At 35.6% G+C, this 19856-nt stretch overlaps 1 protein-coding gene across 1 annotated transcript; it reads right to left on the bottom strand.

The window, feature by feature from the left end:
- Window positions 1-4397: 4397 nt before the first annotated feature.
- On the bottom strand, window positions 4398-19596 carry LOC106942152 (adhesion G-protein coupled receptor D2-like). Its single transcript, XM_015025361.1, has 20 exons — window positions 19456-19596; window positions 19336-19372; window positions 19054-19078; window positions 16824-17048; window positions 16069-16683; window positions 14373-14570; window positions 13797-13861; window positions 13192-13482; window positions 12967-13078; window positions 12700-12846; window positions 12302-12404; window positions 11908-12019; window positions 11359-11414; window positions 10814-10940; window positions 9896-9999; window positions 7978-8080; window positions 6792-6945; window positions 6383-6516; window positions 5863-5978; window positions 4398-4563 (listed from the first exon to the last, which is right to left on the bottom strand). Exons 2-20 carry the CDS (start codon window positions 19369-19371, stop codon window positions 4413-4415), a joined length of 2874 nt encoding a protein of 957 aa, XP_014880847.1. The 5' UTR covers window position 19372; window positions 19456-19596; the 3' UTR covers window positions 4398-4412.
- Window positions 19597-19856: the final 260 nt, after the last annotated feature.

Genomic DNA, 19856 nt, shown 5'->3' with positions numbered 1-19856 from the left:
GAGATGAGCGAGCTGCATCAGGGAGAGCTATAAGAAAAGGCTGGTCAATATTATCTGTTTTATTGATTTCATAGTAAAAGCTTGCTGCTTAAGCTTTATGTTATTTGGGCTGGGCCCATTGAAAATAAAACAGCTACAAATAAAGAAAAAAACACACACACTGTTAAAATTTCTTACCAATTTATGGGTTTGTTCGTTTTATCACTTGCCTGCCAGAAATTTGCCTGTCCCAGTCTTATGGTTATACCAATGTAATAATGTGTGTGAATGGTATTTAGTCTACTCTCTAACAAACAGATTTGTTGACACTGAAGATGGCAAGACTGTCTTCAGCTCAAGTGTACCGTTACACGGTAAAACAAAAAATATCAAGGAGACAAGAGAAAATGGCCAGTGCCAATGCTGTGACACCACAGCTTCGCTCATAACTAAATTCTCAGATAAACATGAGGACGGATGATGAAATTTGCCAAGTTGAGGTAAGAACATTAAATGCTGAACCAGCTTCCTGAGAGCCGACAAAGAAAAAAAGAGAGAAATCATAACTCAGGCACATCCTGCAGTCGTAGGTTTTCTGACATGAAGTAGCAACTGTCCATACTTGTAACAACGCAATCACTAATAAGAGATACCATCAATAAGTTGCAACTTAAACATATTCTGCAATCTATGTCTTTTTTTTTTTATCCAACCACCTTCATCAGAACAAATTAGGCCTTTTCTAGCCTATAATGGCATTGAGTTTTTTTTAAGGTCTCATCAGCTTGTGCCAATTTTGACCGATTTAGTTCTATAAAAAATACATGAAAGACATAAAATGTTCCACAAGAAAAAATATATATATATTTTTCAACTGGGAGGAGGACAAGTCTGAATCGAACATAATCATTGTGACGGCCATGAAACCATGCATCGTTTTCCTTTCAGTTTGTAATCATGCATATTTTTTTTATTTAACACATAAAATCCCTATAGGATATGTTGGAATTTTTGGCTATAATGTGATAAAAGTGAACTTTTGCAAAGAACTGTACAGATGACTTCACTCAACCTATTCAATATTTTTAGATTACCGTTATAGACAATAAGAAATAATAAGAGCAATGTGTTTCCTCTATTCCAGACACAGAGCAGGTGCTGCCCTGCACATGGAGAGTGGCTGCAGAGCCTCAACTCCTGCTGAACTTGGATTTGAGTTCTCTGACTCCAATCCATTCAAGGCTAGTTAGTTTGAGGTGAAACCTAAAGTTGTAAACCTCCCATGTATATTTTGTATAAATGTAGTGAGACGTTTCAGAAGCCAGATTATAATGGGGTCTTAGTTTCACCTTGGATATTATTTAAGCCGCATGTGAGAAAACTGTTTGAATCTGCTCTCACTCATTGATACAGTTCTGGCATAAAAGCCACTTGAATGACGACGTTGACCAAATCACCTGCACAACATTAAATATGGTTGAGTTTGGAGTCCGAACATGCCCGTACGGTTGTTAAAAATAGGTTTATTTGTCAGCGGTTTACCAAACTGTAAAAGCCCAAGAACTTTTTTCCTTATGATCACTTGGATATTTATCCTTCAGAACAGGGCGTTTTCTGTAAAATTGAATGTTTTCAGCAAGAAATGTTTTAGCTTTTTACATTTGTATTTGCTTTTATCAAAGAAAAATTCATTGATTCATTAAAAGAGTCCCTGAACTAATATAACAAAATGCCATAGAAAATAGAATTGTTGTCTTTATACAAGAAAAAACAAACAAACGTATTCACTTTTGTTCAAGTCACTGATTAAAAGTGTAATCAATAAGTGACTAAATTTTTTGGTGTCTTTTAGTTAATGACCAGGGCCATCCTGCATCGTCAAAAAGAGAAAACTTAAGAGATCCATGAAATGTAGAAAAGGAAGCAGACAAAGAAAATCGGATCATAGGATTCAGAGATGAAAAGCTGAATAGACAGAGCCGGTTAGAATTAAGCACATAACAGTAATCCATATCAGCGATTAAAATGTTAAACAGCGCAGTCCTACAACAAGAGCAAAGTAAACCCCCCCCCCCCCCGTGTTAATTACTGTCGACATGGAAAAAATATAATTAGATATGAGAGGGAAACAGAAACTATTTATGGTAAGCAAAGGATCTGACTTAATGATTAGAGTGGAGCTAAGTCCTCTATTGATTTTCCGGTTAAATATACAGCTCAATTACAGATACAGCTGATTAAAAGATAACTACAACCTGCAAAAGCAGATGCAGAGAAGTGGGGGAGGAGGGGAGAAGGGCAGAAATACAAAGGGGTCTGCTACAGAGAAAGTAATACAAAATATGTTTCAAGCTTTCCGTTTGGACAGCAAAGTAGAAAATAACACTGAAATGCAGAAAATCATGATCCAAACAGGTGCCTTTCTTATTAAAGAATAGATGCATATTTGAATATTAATGTGTGTGTCTAAAATATCAAACAAAAAATATAAAACAGCAAGAACAGCACAGTATGCACTAAATTTTTAGAAAGGGGTTTTGACAATGTGAACTAAAGAACCATAATACTGGGCTTTGAATACAAAAAAGCAGAAAATAAAATAAAAAGAACAATTAGAGTACAATTTTCATGTTAAAGTAATTCCCTTTTTAACACATAGACAGCAACCTTTTCCCCTTTTTACTTTATATTTGTCAATGACAAGTAAAAACACCTTGATATATGTCGTACCCTCTTCATATGAGAAATGCAGAATTGCTAAGTTTAATAGAAAACCTTTTTGTTCCTGATTTATGAACAAAATATTGTTTACATTGCTTAAACTGTGATGTTATTTACGACCTTTGCCTTTTTCCAGCTGACAGTAACAAACAGATGGTCGTTTTAAAGGCCTTACATAAGAAAAAGACTTAGAACAACTATTTCTTGTAACATATTACATTATTACAAATCACTACATGCAATTAAAATCAGCCTAATGTGATATATGCAACATTTCTTCCCAGAATGCAGTTTTAAGTGAGGGAAAAAGATAAAACTGGAATTAGTACAGATGGGTATTCTTGGTCAAACTCAGGGCGAGGCTGACTGAGGCCCTAAGCACAAATTCATCCAGGGGCCTAATTCCAATTAAGACCAAGAAGCAACATAGTGCTGCTAACTTCTGTTATATTGTCTATACTTTAAAAAGTACTGACCTAATTGTGAATTAAAATGCATCACAAACTGTGTGTAGTTCAGTTGCTTCAAATTATTTATTACTGATGAGAGCTACAGATAAAGTGCTAGTTTTAAAAATAGTATTTTTTTTTTTTCTTTTCAATATTTAATGTCCATTGTGATTCTATAAAGGCAACGCAAGGTAAAAGGATCAGCTTAATATTTTTGTTTTTTAGGTAAATTGTGAATTCAAAACATTTAGGGGTCTGAAAATATGTTTTTAGCTCGTGACACATTTTTGAGCAGGTTTTCCCAACTACTGCAGTGAACCAGAAGAGAAGTACAGAATTGTAAATGCACATATTTAATCTATTTAAACAATTTAAAGCCTGATTAACAACATGTTGGAGGAAATGCACCATCTCAAATTTTTATAATCCTTTTGTTAAGTGAAATAAAACATGACAACTTCATGTGCTATGGCAACCATGGAAAAAGATCAAAATATTGCAATAATATTTACAGTTTTGATGTGTTTGTAAAGCTTCTTTTTTTTTTTAAGGTTAGACATTTGAAGAAATAGCTACATAAGCTTTAATTATTACTCAAGCTACAGAGGCATTCCTCTGTATATGAATAACCTGCATATTTGTGAACATTTCCTGTGAGAGCCGTCAAAGTCTCTTGGATTGATAAGTTTGTGTAGCGTCACCGTACTTGGAAAGCGCAGTGTTTACGCGGTTAAAGTTATATTCATATGAATGCCTGCCAGGATAAAAAGCAGAGAACTGCACTGACAGCAAATGAGAAACTAAACTGACACTTTAATGTTCCAGCTGATGAGTAAATGAAAGGAATTTTCAGAGAATCTTGTTCTTCGGTTTTCTTTTCATTAGAAATTAACCTTAAAATCCATCCAATATATTGTTTTCTTCTTTTTATATTTCACCAATGGTACCACATCAATTTTCTAAATAGATTGTGCAATTATCTGTCTATTGCTGCGTTTGCATTGATTTGTGCTTTTTATATCTGGTCCATAGACCTTGTACAGTCACAACGGGAATCTATCCCGTGTAAAAAGAAGGGGAAAAAAAGAAGGAAAAAAAAAAACATGCATGAATGTGCATGAATGTGGGACCATTAAACTTCTTTATGCATTCATGGAGACTTTAACCTTTTTTTTTTTTGTTAGTAAAAATTAAGTGCAAAACCTTGGGACGTGAAGTGTTTCTTTTCTGTAATATAAATTTTTTTAGTCTTCAATGTCTGTTCTAATAACATACATGAGTGTGTATGTGTACCTGTAGGGAATTGAGAAGAATGAAGAGGTAGGCCATGACGATGGAAAATGGTACCAAAACGCCGAAGAGCCATGTCAGTCCAAGGATTGGCAGCAACACCAACACCGCTTTCACTGCGGCCCTGCACTCACATGAACACAAGAATAAATCAAGTACGGAAATCAAACCACACACACGTGAATCTGAGCTAAGAAACATAAGCAAGATCTGATTAAGTTCTGACAGTCAATTTTATTTAATTTCCAATTCAGATCAATATTATTTAACCTTTTTTTTTTTAAGTCGAGGAATATTTCATTTGGACAGCAACTCTTCCCTGGACAAAACCAAAGACTTGCATTACCATGCAACGCTAATGTGAGGGAAAAAACTTCAAATATGCACAGGAAGAAACATGCTTGGGAAAAAAAAATAAATAAATCTCTGAATTTTATTAACGGATATTGGAACATGTAAAATATGTTTGATCTGAAATGGATAAACAATTTTTAGACCCAAACAAAAAGTACAAAAAATAATTCAACTATTCAGATTCCTTTCTGATTATATTAAGCTTTATTTCCACTTCTTCCAGCTTGCATAGTATCCACCCTTGCATTTTCAACTCCTTTTAGAAGAAAACCCAGCAGCTCCGGCAGGCTGCTTCTTCCATACACAAAGCCATGTGGGCAGGAAAGCTGATGTGGTGACAACTTCCCACCCTCAATGTGACTTAATTCTGTTTAGAGTCAAATTAGCTTCCCACTCAGGTGACTGCCAAAACCGCAACAGCTGTCTGTGCATTTGTGTGTTTGTGAAATGACATGCACCTAGAACTGGTTTATTCTGTGAGCCAATGTGTTTGACTTTCCGGCTGCCGCCCAGAGGTGCGACACAGTTCAAGGCCTGCATTGAAAACTCTCACAGTGCATCTACTGTGCTCCTCAGTGGACCCACAAATTAAAACATCAACATAAATACACAGTTTTATTTGTATTACCATCAGATTTTAACACTAATCGTGTATGGAGGCAGGGTATGTTGCATGCAAAAAATGAACTCTTATTAGAGCAACGATACACTTCATACCATCTCTGAATCGAATAAAAAAAAAGTGATACAGTACAGTGTTATAAACCAAAAACTCTTACAAACCTTACAGGACATCAACACCCAATAAAAGCAGGACAAACACTAAGGAACTGTAGGAATTTTAATTATAAAAGCTACATGGAATTACAACATATTATTAACACTTGAACTAATTTAAGTATTTTAAAAATATACAGAATTAATGCAAAGCTACTTAAAATATATATTTTGGCAGGTTGATAAAAAAGAAAATACATTTGGATTCAATTTGTGACTACAGCTTTCGCCCAGCATCCCCGACACATTCATTTTTAAAAGAGGACAAATGGTGCCTCCTAGTGGCCACTACCTGATCTGCTCATAGGCTTGCTCAGCAGGACTCATGCCCAAGGCGAGCATGATGGACCTTCTCTTTGCTGTCGAGATGGTGATGATTACCACCCTGGTCAGAACCAAGATATTGACCTGGAAATATATTTTAAACAAATGAAAACAGAACAGAAAAAAGTCAGATAATTACTCTTATTTTGCTGTATGTCTTTTCCTTTTTGACTGTTAGAATGTTCTGTGCAAACAAATTATTACCGATTTCCTTGTCTAATAATGTGATTCACCTTTAAAAAAAATATAATAATGCAAGTTCACATATGTTAACTTGAAGAAAAAAAAGTGGAAAAAAAAGTCGAAATACTTTATAATTAATGATCAAAATGTTGCACTTTTCTAATTTCCAAGGAAGAGACCAACATTTGGGTGACAGCAACAGTTGGATTTCCAGATACACAAAAGCTGAATGTTCTTTTTATTTAGCACTTTAACAGTGAAAGTAGCACAATAATCAACTTAAAGTAAATAAATAAATTCCTGACCATTATGATGAAGATGACCGGACCAACAAATCCCCAGATGATACCATTTTGGACACTGAGCCAACAGTAGTCATCAGCTGAGTATTTGCCTGAGGCCGATGCAAGAGTGATGGTGACGATCAGCACAGGAAGACCTGGTTATATTAGGATAAAAATGTATTTACTTGAGATTAATTAGTTTGAATTCAAAAAAAAAAAAAAGGAAATACATGGAGATTACAAACATTTTGTGGTACTCAATTATTTTTATTTATGAAACATTTATTTTAAAAGATGTATTCAAATTTTAAAGAATATCTGCGTAATGTCTAAGATACTTATGACTTTACAGGTGTTTTCATAAAGGCACCAGACCTGATTTGCTTTTTCAGTGACAAGACAACGATTCATATGCACAAAACCACCATACCCCAACCGATGAGATAGTAATACTTCATATGATGATCCTCGCTGAGGTTGACTGCAACCACTTTGCTCCAGAGCAGCAGCCCTTCAACCAGCATCCAACTGAAAGCTGCCATGAAGAAAAGATGGAGCAACGCAGCAACAAGTGTGCAAGCCACCTGTGGTTATACGAAAATCACAGAGAAATTGCAAGATTTTGGCTTACATTTCAAAGTGAGGTTATGCAGTGACCTTCACTTCACTTTGCAATTAATAATTGCAAAGAAGTCTCATAAAAGGTTCATTAATAAAATAATTAAATATGGTTGATATGATATGTAATATTATAACTGATCAAAATACTGCGTCATGATTGTTATATAGAGTTTGAAAAGGACATTTTCAGACACCCATTAGTAAGGCACGTACAAATTTTTTCTCACTGTCTGAAACGCCTATCAGGAGTTTCCAAAGGCATGACATCACCATCCGGGCATTCCCCACAATGTTTAAAGCGACGGCAATCGTTCTGATCTGATTTAACTTCAGACAGTGAGAAAAAAACGTGTATGTATCTTTGCAATTAGTGCATGACAATTTCTGGTTTCACCTCTAAATACAGCTTCCATAAATTAAAGATGTTGGAAAACAAATAAATTGCAATAGAATTACAAAAGACACTGAACATCCAAACAAGTTAATTATGTTGTATCATTTCAGGCCTTGTTATAGAAGACCTTATTAATACTAAAATAGCCAACAAGCATCTTCTCACCCTCAGGGGGGGAAAAACTAGTCTTGACTAGCGGTTCAAGGCATCTTGGTAACCACCAGAGGCTGATTGGTACAGCTTTTATGGTCACTTATGTTACATCATCTGCCAAAATTATTTGTTTTCCATTTGTTTTTACATATTCAACCTCAATTAAAAGCAAAACAATTTATTGTATTTGGTTAATTAGACCTTCTAATAGTTATGAGTTTGATATTTTTTTCGTTATCACTATAATTTGTATGTCATGCAGGAGTAAAATTAAAAACATGTATGTAGCCAGTACAAAGTTGCTGTTTAACGGTGGCATGTTTTCCCACCAGCAAGCTTACAATAACTCATTTGATTCACATTTGTCCATAATATGTCCCTAAGAGTGACAACATTACTCACACAGACTGATAAATAAAAGAAGATTTGTGTCCTGCCTGTACGGTACCTTGCTGTGTATGGCGGAGCCACTGCAGAGCAGAATCACCTGGGCACAGATCAGAGCTATAAACAGGTTTTTATGGATGGAGGTCCGGTCTGATTTAGGGATGCTATAAACACAGAAAGGGACATTTTAAAAGGAAAAATGTTTAGTGAGACTGAATCACATCATATAAGTGCTGATGAAATGTTTGAACTCAAATGAAAGTTTAGGTTTTTCTTCGTTTGGTCTCTCTATAGATCCTTATGGCATGTGTTAAAGGGCAGCAGAGATAATTGTTGCAAACTTAAATCAATTACCCATAAAAGTACAAAATAAACGTAATGGCAATACAAAACGTAGATTTATGTTAACGGGTTGAAGTTAAAGGAAGAAATGACAAACTATAAAAAGAAACTATTAAACGAAAATCTATGACTTTGACTATAAAAGACAAGCTCCCAAATCTAAATTTAGTGTCCATTTTTCATTAATTCTGCCTGAAAATCCTCATGAGGACAGGTGTTGGTGAACCCAAATGGAAGGTAACTTTGGCTGAAGTTTTCAACAAAAACCATCTTGAAGTAGCTAAGTAAATTAAGCGATAAATGCCAAATGATTGTTACTATTTCCTTGGATACACTGAAAAAGCTCAGTGTGACTAATATGTAAAAAAAAGAAAATCAACGGCAATCTCACTTAGTGAGATCAAGAATACATTTTTCCACGTGTAAGATTACTTTTACTTTTATTGTTAAGTTAAAGAAAGAGGATGTGACATCCATGTTAATTCAGATAAATTAATCCAACTATTTTATGCATGTGTCTATAATATACCACCTCTAGTCACATCTGATCTAATTCTATAAATTTGCCACACGATTCCTTCAACTTGCTGAGATATAATTGTAAATAAGGGAAAAGTAAAAAAAAAAAAAAAACACCTTGGTTTCCTTTTTTATTTTCCAGAAAAATACAATCGTTTAATGGCAATAAACATTTTTTTTTATTGATAACAGAATCCATTGTCAGATTAAATAGAACTCATTTAAATGGGTAACAATAATAATTTCCTTTGTTCCCGCTTAACTTGCTGAAGAAATTTAGGATGTGTCATTTTAGACACAACAGAATAATATAATTGCTCTTTTCACCAAAGTATTAAACCACAACAAGCTGACACAGCTTTATGCTTCTCTTTATGAATGTGCTGCAGCAGTGCAGCAGTACTAAAACTTCCATTAAAGCTCAATTATTTAAACCAATTAGGCTAATGTCAGCACATGGTGCTTCACACCAAATACATTTTACAGTCTCTAAGCAAATCTCCACCTTTCCAGTCCGTGTTTTATCTGTGGAGTGGGATGAGTTAAATGACGATCATACAGCAGAATGTGTGAAATGAACTGCTGCCCTCTTTGCTTTAAGGACATTTATAAATTGTCAGGGCAGCACCTCTTCTGCTGATTGAGATCCCTATGAGACTATAACGTTAATTGCCAGCTGTGGGATTCCACCATAAAACTTCGGAGAGGACTCACATGTAGACAACAGCAATTACAGCATTAGCACGAGTCAATACTGATAAAAGCCTGGAGGACAGAAGGGAAGCGGCCAGATTCCCAATATGTCATCCCATGCCAGATGAATGTGTGTATTTTTAGTCCTTTCTGTTCATTTAAGAACCCAATCAACACATTTTTCTAATAGGAGTAAGATGAACTAATAATACAAGCATCCATTTTACTATCAGAAATAATCTGAATTAAAATGCATAACCAACACTTGGCAAAAAATACCCATAGAATGAATGTTGTGGGAAAAGAAGTTTATTCTTAAGTTAAAGGCGAATCAAACCAGCTCAAAGTTTGTTGGCTGTGACAACACAGAGGCTATTTATTTGCATCATTGGCGAATGGAACAGGAATGTTAAACAGCTACTCACTCCAGGACAGTGAAGAGCATCAAGGTCACCACCAGTGCGCAGAGAGATGCCCCGCAGCCGATGAACGTAAGCTTGGTCAAAATAAGCTCTTCTTCAGGACTCCACTGAAACAGAGGACACACATGGTAATGGAAAAGAGAAAATGAAAGTGGGAAACCTTTTCCAATATGAACATTTGGTTGGTAAACCGTACGGTAAATCCTAAAATTTTATGTTGCTATATCTTACCTTTCAACAGCAATGATCTTCACATGAAAATACATTAGAACTGAAGATTGTGAAGACTCTATTCAATGTTTTCTCGTGTGTAAGATTAAGCATATTTTAGCTATGAAAAACAATTTCACGCCTTCGACTACATATTGGGTGCGAGACTAGAGCCCGTAATATCTGCCACAAATCTTCATTATCTTTATATTTATACTGATATCCATCTTCAATAAAAGTATAAAAGCTCTTTAACTTCACTAAAGAAGAGTTAAAATTAATTATGGCCTATGGTAGTTTATAGTCACCTGGCAAATTGTTTGCTAGGTTTTACATCTAAACATCTAAGCTTTCACTGAATAAAACAGAATGGAGCTGCAATTTAAAAAAATAGTTAATTTGTTACATGTAATCAAATTAAGTTAGTTAAACTTAATTTATTTACATTTGTTTAACCTGACAACTTAATACACCATATATGTTTGCTTGAATAAACTTAATTTGATTACGTGTAACAAATTACCGTTACTAACTTTTTTTGTTTTTGGGTCACCTGTTTTCTTTTGTCAGTGTTCTCTTCAAATAATATAGGGTTTCTATGAGTGTATCTCTAGAGTTTAAACCTTGTCCCATGCTTCAATAGAAACTACCACGTATTAATTCATGTATGGAATTCACTTAATTACCTCATGTCAATAAATGTGTAGTTACCTTAGATTCCAAGTAATTCATCAGGACTGCAAAGTTGGTTGTGTGGTTGCACAGACATGAAGTATCACTAGAGCCAACAGAGATCAGGGAGCAGCCATCACTGGACCAGCCACTCCCGTGACTATGCCTAAATAATGGAGCACAAAAGCATTGACACAAACATAAATGTTCATTAGTTCTCCCCATGCATGAATGGGTTATCACAAGGTACTTCGGCCTTTGTCCTCAGGGGTGAGTGTGTGCATCTACAGTATATTTGTCATTTCTGCATGTGTGTTGCCCTGTGTGGTGTACTCGGTCTCTCGTCCAGTGGTTACTGGAGACATTGGTTCGCATACATCTGTGTGTCGTAAAGGTATATAATACTAAGATGACAATACACTTTGATTTGCTATGCTTTTTTGGAATAAACTATTTAAGTCTGATCATATAAAATATGAGTTTTAAAAACCAATGTTTAGACCCCAATCTTGCCATTTATTAATTTCATTGAGATCTTATTGATAGAAAAATGTGCCATGTCTATTAAAGTTTGTCAAACTTACATCAGGCTGAAATTCCAAAATGCGCAAACAGCAGGAACTCTCCGGGAATACTTCGTCTAGAAACAAAAAAGATAGATTTGTGTTTATTTGCCATCTTCTCCAATAGCAAAGTGTCAAAATACGAACAAATCTCTTAGCATCCTACCATGAGGATCCCAGCATGTTCCCTTACATGCACCACGGCAAAAGCTATAATCATTGAGGTCGACATTGAGTTCTCCAGAATCTTACATGCATCTTCTCAAACCTTTCTATGCTGCTATTTCAAGAAAATCAATGCCTTTCCTGTTTGTCATAGGACAATGTTTTCATTCAAATGTATTATTCGTCTTTCATTTTGGACTCTTTCCCTCAGGAAAATTAATCTTTGTAAATAAATGTTACAATTTTTGTTAAAATTATCTCATTAGTAAAAATGCCACTTTTGGTGAGAACAAAAAATATATTTAAAAAAAAAACAAAAAATAACATAAATCTTTGAATAGTAACTTCAATAATAGAATGAGTACATGTAATGGTTTAGATTACACCATGAACCACATCCCGTACCACTTGTGAAGATGAAAGGGTGTACTGGACGGCCACAGGGACGGTTTGGCCCTTCAAGACGTCTCGGACAGTCGCTGATATGACAGCAGAGGTTAGTTTGCCTGGAAGAGTACTAGAAAGGCAAAGGACAGTTATCACTAACATAAATCTTACTTTAAAATAATCTTCTGGCTTCATTTATTTGAAGGACAGATGACTAATATAGAAGCATCAGTTTTGATGCAAAGAAAATTGATCAGATTTATACAGTTCTGGAAGTTTTGCTTGACGAACGAAATATAACAAAATTAAGAAGTTCATTAGAAATATGAGATAAGAATAAATGGTTGAAGCAAGTTCAGATGTACTGTTTTTATTTTGGAATAACATCAGTGGTGGAGCAATAGTAGCTAACCTCTCTGTTTTGTTTAGCTGGGTCTCTGTAGATTTCTCCGCTGCAGACACAACCTCACTGAGGTGGCTGTAGTGGGTATGAATAAGCATCACTTCTTTACATCCTGTTTTCACAGAGAAAGAACAGCTTAATGTGTAATCCATCATAGACTGGTGACAACCAAAAGAACAGAAAGTGGCTATGAGCCAGCAATAACAACAACAAAATAAAGATAACTGAAAGTATCTTTAAACAAGTTGGGCCTCTGGCATGTTAAAAATATCTACCTATAACAGTAGCTTGTGTTACCATTTAAATTTAGAATTTTTGTCTATGGCTGAGTTTCAAATATTAAAATCTAGACATTAATTTTCATGGTACAAAAACAGAAGTCGTAGATGACGATATTTCATCCCTACCTAATTTATGCAACCGCTGTAGTTCGGAGTCTGGGATAATCAGTTCGTCGTGACGACCTCCTCTGGGCCTGTGAGAGGAGACTGCAGATGGCTTGAAGACCTGACTGCTGCTCTCAGGAGAAAGTTTTTGCCACTTCAGGTACACATCTGATGGCACAGGAAGCACAATATATGCACAGCATCTGTTATTTTATACTACTAATTCATGCTACGTGTATGAAGATGCAAACTCTGAGATGCAAAGAATAATCCAAAACAGTACACCACCTATGTTTTTAGTAGAGAGAGTGAAGCCCCTTTGCTGAACAGACAGTGTGTCTGCAAGAGCTTCAGTGAGACTATCAATGCTCTTGATGATTGTAAATGGTCCAGAGTTGACCTGCAAACAGTAAAAAAAAAAGAAAAAAATCACAATTAATATAGGAAGGGGTTTTTATAGGTAGAAAATTTGATGAACAACTACTGTTACACAAATAAAATATCCTATCTCACCCCATCCTCAGTCTGACCAACCCACTGCGTAGCCGTTTGTGGCTCAAGCATCACATTTGCTAGGTTTAAATAGTTTGTAGCAATGGACATCATGACCTCTGCTGAATTGGTTCCTGCAGAGTGGGTGCTGGTCGCAATGCCATCAATCAGCTGAGCGAAGTAGAGGATGTCACTTGAGGTTAAGGGGTGATGGCCATCAGCCTCTATTGTATGCACAGCAGCCTGAGTCAGCTGCTGCAGGGAGGTCAAATCTGTGTTTTGGGAGGTGTTGATGCTTAGCTCCTCCATTACCTAGAGACACAGACAGACAGGCAAACAGCTCTGGACCACATTAAATTGACTAAATGATTTGCACTAATTAGATAAGTCCAAAACAGCATCTTTGTGGTAATAAAATAAAATTAGAAAGTGCTTCACAAATAAATAAATAAAAAACTCTATGTCAAAATTATGTCTGATATAAAAATATCATACCTGATATACACAGACAAGGTTTTTAGCTCTTCTTTTAAGGTTTCTTTCAGTATACTTACACATTTCTAAGTTTATGAGGATTCAATTACATCATATACTTTTGCCAAAGACAACTAGATGTCACAACTTACCTGCGTGATGTTTGGATATTTGCTCAGTTTACTGAAAAAAGGAGAGTTTGGCAAACTGGGCTTTGCTGCAAAAGTATAGAGAATAAAGTGTAGTCAGATCAACTGATACAACAAATTTGACAGATGAAACCTTGTGTGGCAAGTTATTTAAACTAAAGTTTGGATTATAGATAGTTTTAATTTTATTTTCAGTTCTAATTATTATCATTCTTTCAGCATTTATGATTTTATCCCTGCCAAACTCCTGTGAGGTGTACCGCAAAAAACTATTTTTATCACTCTTTTATTTCAATCTACTTGCTACAGATGCTTGGAACTGAACTTTCTAATGACATCATAAACTGAAATGTTTGATTTGTAACTGCATGCTAGTCCGATACAGTCAGTCTCTGGCCATTGCCCTGATATGAGATGCTGATTATGATCAGCCTTGGTGCCTTTTTTACGCTTTACAATTACATGTGTACAGTCAGATATAGCATGGTTAAATACCACATAAAATATCCAACATAAGACACTCATAACAGGTTTTCATTAGAATACAAAAGAGTGAACAACAGACCAAAAGAAACTTACCCTTCTTTAATTGACAGACGACTCTCTTGTATGAGCTGCACCTCTCTAAGAGACAGCTCTCTGTAACAGGGTTAAACACTCCACAATCTTCATCAATCATCTTTTTCTGGAAAACTTTGACAGTGAAAGTTTGGTTTTGCCAAGAAGTCCCATCCAGCAACGACTTAAATAAATCCACAGTGAAATCGGCAAATTTCCCTAGCAAAGAAAATTGGTAGGATTAATGCTTTTGTTAAATTAAAAACATTTAAAATGTGTTCATATAAAAATGTTTTTTTTGTTGTTTTTTTTAAAAAGGTAATCTGAAATGCACAGTTTCTAAATATCCCTTGATTTTATTTTACAGTGCAAACCTTATAGTTTTCATTTGATCAAATGTACTATTCATATTGATGCAAATCGCTCTTTGTAAAAAAAAATAAAATAAATAAAATAAATAAAATAAATAAAAAGATAAATAAATAAATAAATAAATAAGTGTAAAAAGTCCAGTAAGTTACAAGATGTGTTTTAGAAGTAATAATAAGTAAAATAACTTTCAGAAGAAAAATAACTTTGTATTTTGCTTGACCACCTGCTTTAGAGAGCAGGAGGTCCTGGCTGATGAGTATTTTAGGGTTTAGATATTGAGCAGAAATAACAAATATGGAACGTAAGTCAGAAAGAAAGTGAGTATACTATCACGTCTGCAAGTTCAGTTGTAGGAGAGGGAGTGAGGCTTTTGGACACTGAATGCTCACTGGGGACCATGATGTCAGAGAGGGAGAAGTCTGTTTTCAAGGGTGGGACTCAGAATGATCTAAGTTAAAAAAACATTTACAAGAACCATTTAGAGCTAATTTGCCAGCTACAACTTAGTCATCATTGCTCATTTTTATCCGTTAGTTCTCAGTTGGGTGGTTTAAAATAAATAAATAAATAAATAAATAAATAAATAAATAAATAAATACAAATATTTCTCAGTATTGACAGCTACTGTAGACAGAGCTTTGGAAAAGTATTTATACTCTGAGAATTAACCATGCCAAGAAAATTTCTAACATATCATGACACTACACGAACAGACTTCAATGCCCATTAAACTTTATATGTGATGTAAAAAGACAAAGTAGCACATCATTTTTAAATGAAAGGAAACAGTTTTATGGTCTACAATTTCCTTTAAATACTAATTTGCAAGGAGTGGTGTGAACTTGTATTCAACTTTTACTCCAATGTTAGCTGTGAGTCCATTGAAGAATGTTTGCAGGAGCTGTTCACATCTTGAAGCTGGCATATTTGACAATTATATCTCAGTTAGATTAGATTGAAAAGCGTCTGTCAATGTCTAATTTCGAGTCTTTCCACTTGAAAGTGCCAGATGGGAGGAGGTTACTACATGAGCCTCGCTCAGACCTTGGAATCTTGTGTGTGCACAAAAGCTGTTTTTGCCTGGTGTCCATTAGATTTTTTTTGTCTGCATAGCAACCACACCCAACCCAATTGTGAAATCAACTAATGTGAAGTAAAAAAAAAAAAAAAAAAAAAAAAAAAAATGGTTTATATTTTTCTGAAGCTCTGGACTTTAAGGGATGATTTTTTTCCCCTTTAGGTTAAAAAACACAAACTACTTTCCCTTTAATTTCATCAAAAACTAAATCCTTGATATTAGATTTTTACAAAAACATTTTTCTTCTTCCTGTCATTTAAACTGTACCTTGACACGGGCTTTCCCCCCACATCTGGTCCTCTATTTCCAGCAATGGCTCACTCCACTTAAACACCAGCCCAGAGGAGATGGTTGAACAATCATTTTCCATAGTGAGTATTTCACAGCTGCTCAAAACTCGATCCCAAATGTGCAGATTGGTGATTCTCCCTGAGAATGCATCATTTGACTCAAAAGACCCGTTCTGGCCCTGACCAATAACGAATAAGCTATCTGGGCTAATGCTGTCATTATTACAATTCATGCCATTCCCCCTTGAAACCATGTGACCGTGAGCGTACAGGGCCCAGCTTCCGTCATCCTGGCTCCAAGAAACACACACAGAGTGCCAGGAGTCATCATGTTCGAAAGCGTTGGCGTAAGGCCCTTGTTTGCTGTGGATCCGTAGAGCCAACTGCACAGGGTTTCCCTGGGTCAGATTTGCTCGGAGTTGGAAGTCATTAATGGAATAAGAAAAGACTGTGGAAATTCCAAAGGTGTTTGCACTGAAGTGTAGTTGGGTGCAAACAGTCAATGAGCTCATGGAGGGAAACTTGTGCAGAAGGTGAGCATGCATCTGGTCCGAACGCCTGGAGAAATCCAGAATCAGTGTCTTGGAAGAATCTTTGATTTCATCCCAAACAGAGAGAGAAGGAAGTAGTTATAAGGTTAATCGTAAAATCAACGATGAATTTATTTTACTCCTAAGAATGTGGAACATTTGTGCATCTTATTTGTTGACAAAATAAGCAAAATAAACCTACGTTTTTGACGCGTTAGGGTTTTCCTGGCAATCCACACACCATCAGAGATATTCTGGTTTTTTAAGAAGCTGTTTAGCTGTTGGTAGTCTGCTGGGTTGGAGACAATAGCTAAGTTCCCAGATAGCCGCTTGCATAGTTCTTCTGCATCCTTCCATTGCATGGAATCGGGAACATACTTGTAATAAAACTTGTCATATGGCTGGCCTCTCCTTTTCACTCTTAATGCTATTTGAAAAGCAGAGACAACAAGTTGACAGAAAAGCTTCCACCAAAGTGGAAGTCAATATACAGGCGACATTCCAAAAGTTTAAGAGTGTCACTGCATTAAGACAGATGAGAACTGGCAAATAAAAGTTATTCTCCATATGAACCAGATTACTGTGTAAATGATGCGATGACGATCTAAACAATTTGATGTCATTTCAGGATTCCAGCCATCTACAAAAGCCTTATGAGAGTTTTCCAAGTCTTTACGGTAAATGGACTCTTCGGCCCCTGCCAGACCGCTAATTATTTTTTTGTATGTGCACATCTAAAACATGCATTACAAGGGTGGATAAGTTGCACTCGCTATGAGTCACTCTCCAAGTGATGATGTAAGTGCTGAAAAACATCTGGGTGTCTCACTGAGAGGAATACCTCTCTGACTTGCCTAAAGCATGTGAGACTTCACTGCTCCAGCACAAAGTAATGCATTTTCCATGTAGCTCTCGGGCTAGATTAATCTTTTAAGATTTTTAGTCGCAAGCTGACCTGTTACATCAAGAGTCTTGAGTTTTCTGTTTGAGCACGTTTCCACAAACATGAGTTTCCAATAAATAAGTAGGACTAAATTCCTGTTCAGTTATATCCTGATGAGTCTTGCTGTGCGTGCTAGACTGCTGCACGTTTTCTCTACATATCAGCTGATAGGCTGATAGAAAGATCTCCAGATCATCCACAGAAACGAATGCTTCACCCACTGCAGATTTGCCTGAAGGTTTTTTTTTATTTAGGAGAGTGTTGATCATGAAAGAATTTGGATTTTGTAACTGAGGAACAATTTCTGTGAATTAGGTCACCAGATCTGTATTAGTTCAGCAGATCTAAATTTTAAATCTCCTGGATCTAACAAGATTCCCTCTGGATGAGCAGCTGCATCACAAATTGTACATAAAAATGGATTTAAGTTTCTTTACCACATGCAGCTATGGGAAAAATTAAGAGACCACTGCACTGAACCCCACTGAAAACCTCAAAGTTATTCCACCAAATGTTGATTTCTGAACTCTTCCTGAATTAAAACATTAGTATTGTTGTTTCTAAATGAATGAACATAAACTTGTTTTCTTTGCACTATTTGAAATCTGAGAGCACTGCATATTTTTTTGTGAATTTGACCATTTGTCATTTTCTGGAAATAAATGCTACATTTTTGTTTGGAATTTCGGAGACATGTTGTCACTAGTTCATAGAATGAAACAACAATGTTCATCTTACTCAAACATTAACCTATAAAGAGTAAAATCAAAGAACTGATCATTTTGCGGTGGTCCCTTCATTTTTTTCCAGAGCTGTATTTGTCATTAATTTTAGTATGAAAAATACAGTATGAACCAAGAGGCGCCATATTAAATAAATTGACTAGCCTTTAAATAAGCTTTGTTTAGATATGTAGAGTTTGAGTTTCCCATGTCAGGCATCCTATTATGTGGGAATGGGATGCCAAGGTTTCCCTCCTGGAATAGCAACCCCCAAATTGATCAACAAATGTGCCACTGATGACTTACCAGTTTTGTTTTCCTTTTTTGTAACATGAGAGTTTATCATCACTGAATAAAAGCTCTAAAATTAAAGGCTGAATTTTTCTGAAAAATTCTGTTACTGCAATAATAGATGAGATTCACTGATGTCTACTCCTAAATGTGGTTGATACTGAAGAAGAATACTCAATAAAATATTCAACAGGAAGTGACATAAATAAATATCCAATAAATAGATGCAAAAAAAAAAGCAAGGAAGCACACCCACAAAATGAAATCACTCAAAAAACTAAAAGCACTCANTNTANGAACAACAAGAAATGAAAATAAAACCAATAAAAAAGCTTAGCTGAAAAGAGAGGAAATATGCAGTGTTAACAAAATAATAATAAATAATGTATAAATAACATAATGTAACTAGACAAATGTGAAGAACATCACTGCAGCTGTTTTTGTTTTGTTTTTTTTGTAAGAGAAAATTAGCTTACTTAATATCCAGCTTTGAACGCAAACCTGTAACACAAATATAGGTTTAGTTCAGCTGTGAAAACAGTTTAAGATAAATTAGTAGGCAAGCGCTCAAACTTGGAAACGAATTAGTGGCCCAATGAAAAACTGCGTTCTCCAATTCCAGGTCTGTTTTTAAAATGTTCAATTTAACAAGACGAGTATTAATAGATTGCACACGTGGTTTTCAAACTAACAGGAACGCACATTCCAAACAGTTTTAAAAGAAATACTACTGGTTAAAAAAAATAAAGACTACTTACAAGCAGAGATAAAATGGGGAAATACAACCAGTGCATCCTGAAACAAATACTTTGTTAGCTGGAAATAAAGCGACAAATCCAACAGTGATTTCCAAAAACAACACAACGCGTTGTTTTTACCTGATTTGTTCGTCTCTTTTGGTCGTCTTCTCATTTCAAGTCGAGCTGTGTCTATGAACGCACCATCAATCCGTTCTGAAGTATGTTTACTTCTTAACCATGCAAAAGTAGAGCCGAAGTGCTGCTGACTCCAGGGAGCATGAAGGGAGGATGCAGATGAGGCTACGCAGACGATGAGTGGGTGTAGCCTGGAGCCAGCAGCAGAGGGTGGTAAAAGTAGGGTTCAAGGACATTTGGGGGCTCGAGGATGGACTTTTTGGGGTCCAGTAATTTTAGAAACAAAGGAAAAAATTGTAAAGTGTTGACTAGTTTTCAAACCTTTGGCAATTAATTGTGGCAAGCTAAATATTAGTTTCTGGACCAAATCTTGACAAACAGTGTTTTTCTTAAAAGTGCTTAAA

This window comes from Poecilia latipinna, unplaced genomic scaffold (genome assembly GCF_001443285.1).
Source record: "Poecilia latipinna isolate Pla-1442-1.1 unplaced genomic scaffold, P_latipinna-1.0 Scaffold4074, whole genome shotgun sequence".
Lineage (NCBI taxonomy): Eukaryota > Metazoa > Chordata > Actinopteri > Cyprinodontiformes > Poeciliidae > Poecilia > Poecilia latipinna.
The sequence above is the reverse complement of the archived record's forward strand: the minus strand, read 5'-3'. Positions and strand labels throughout refer to the sequence as shown.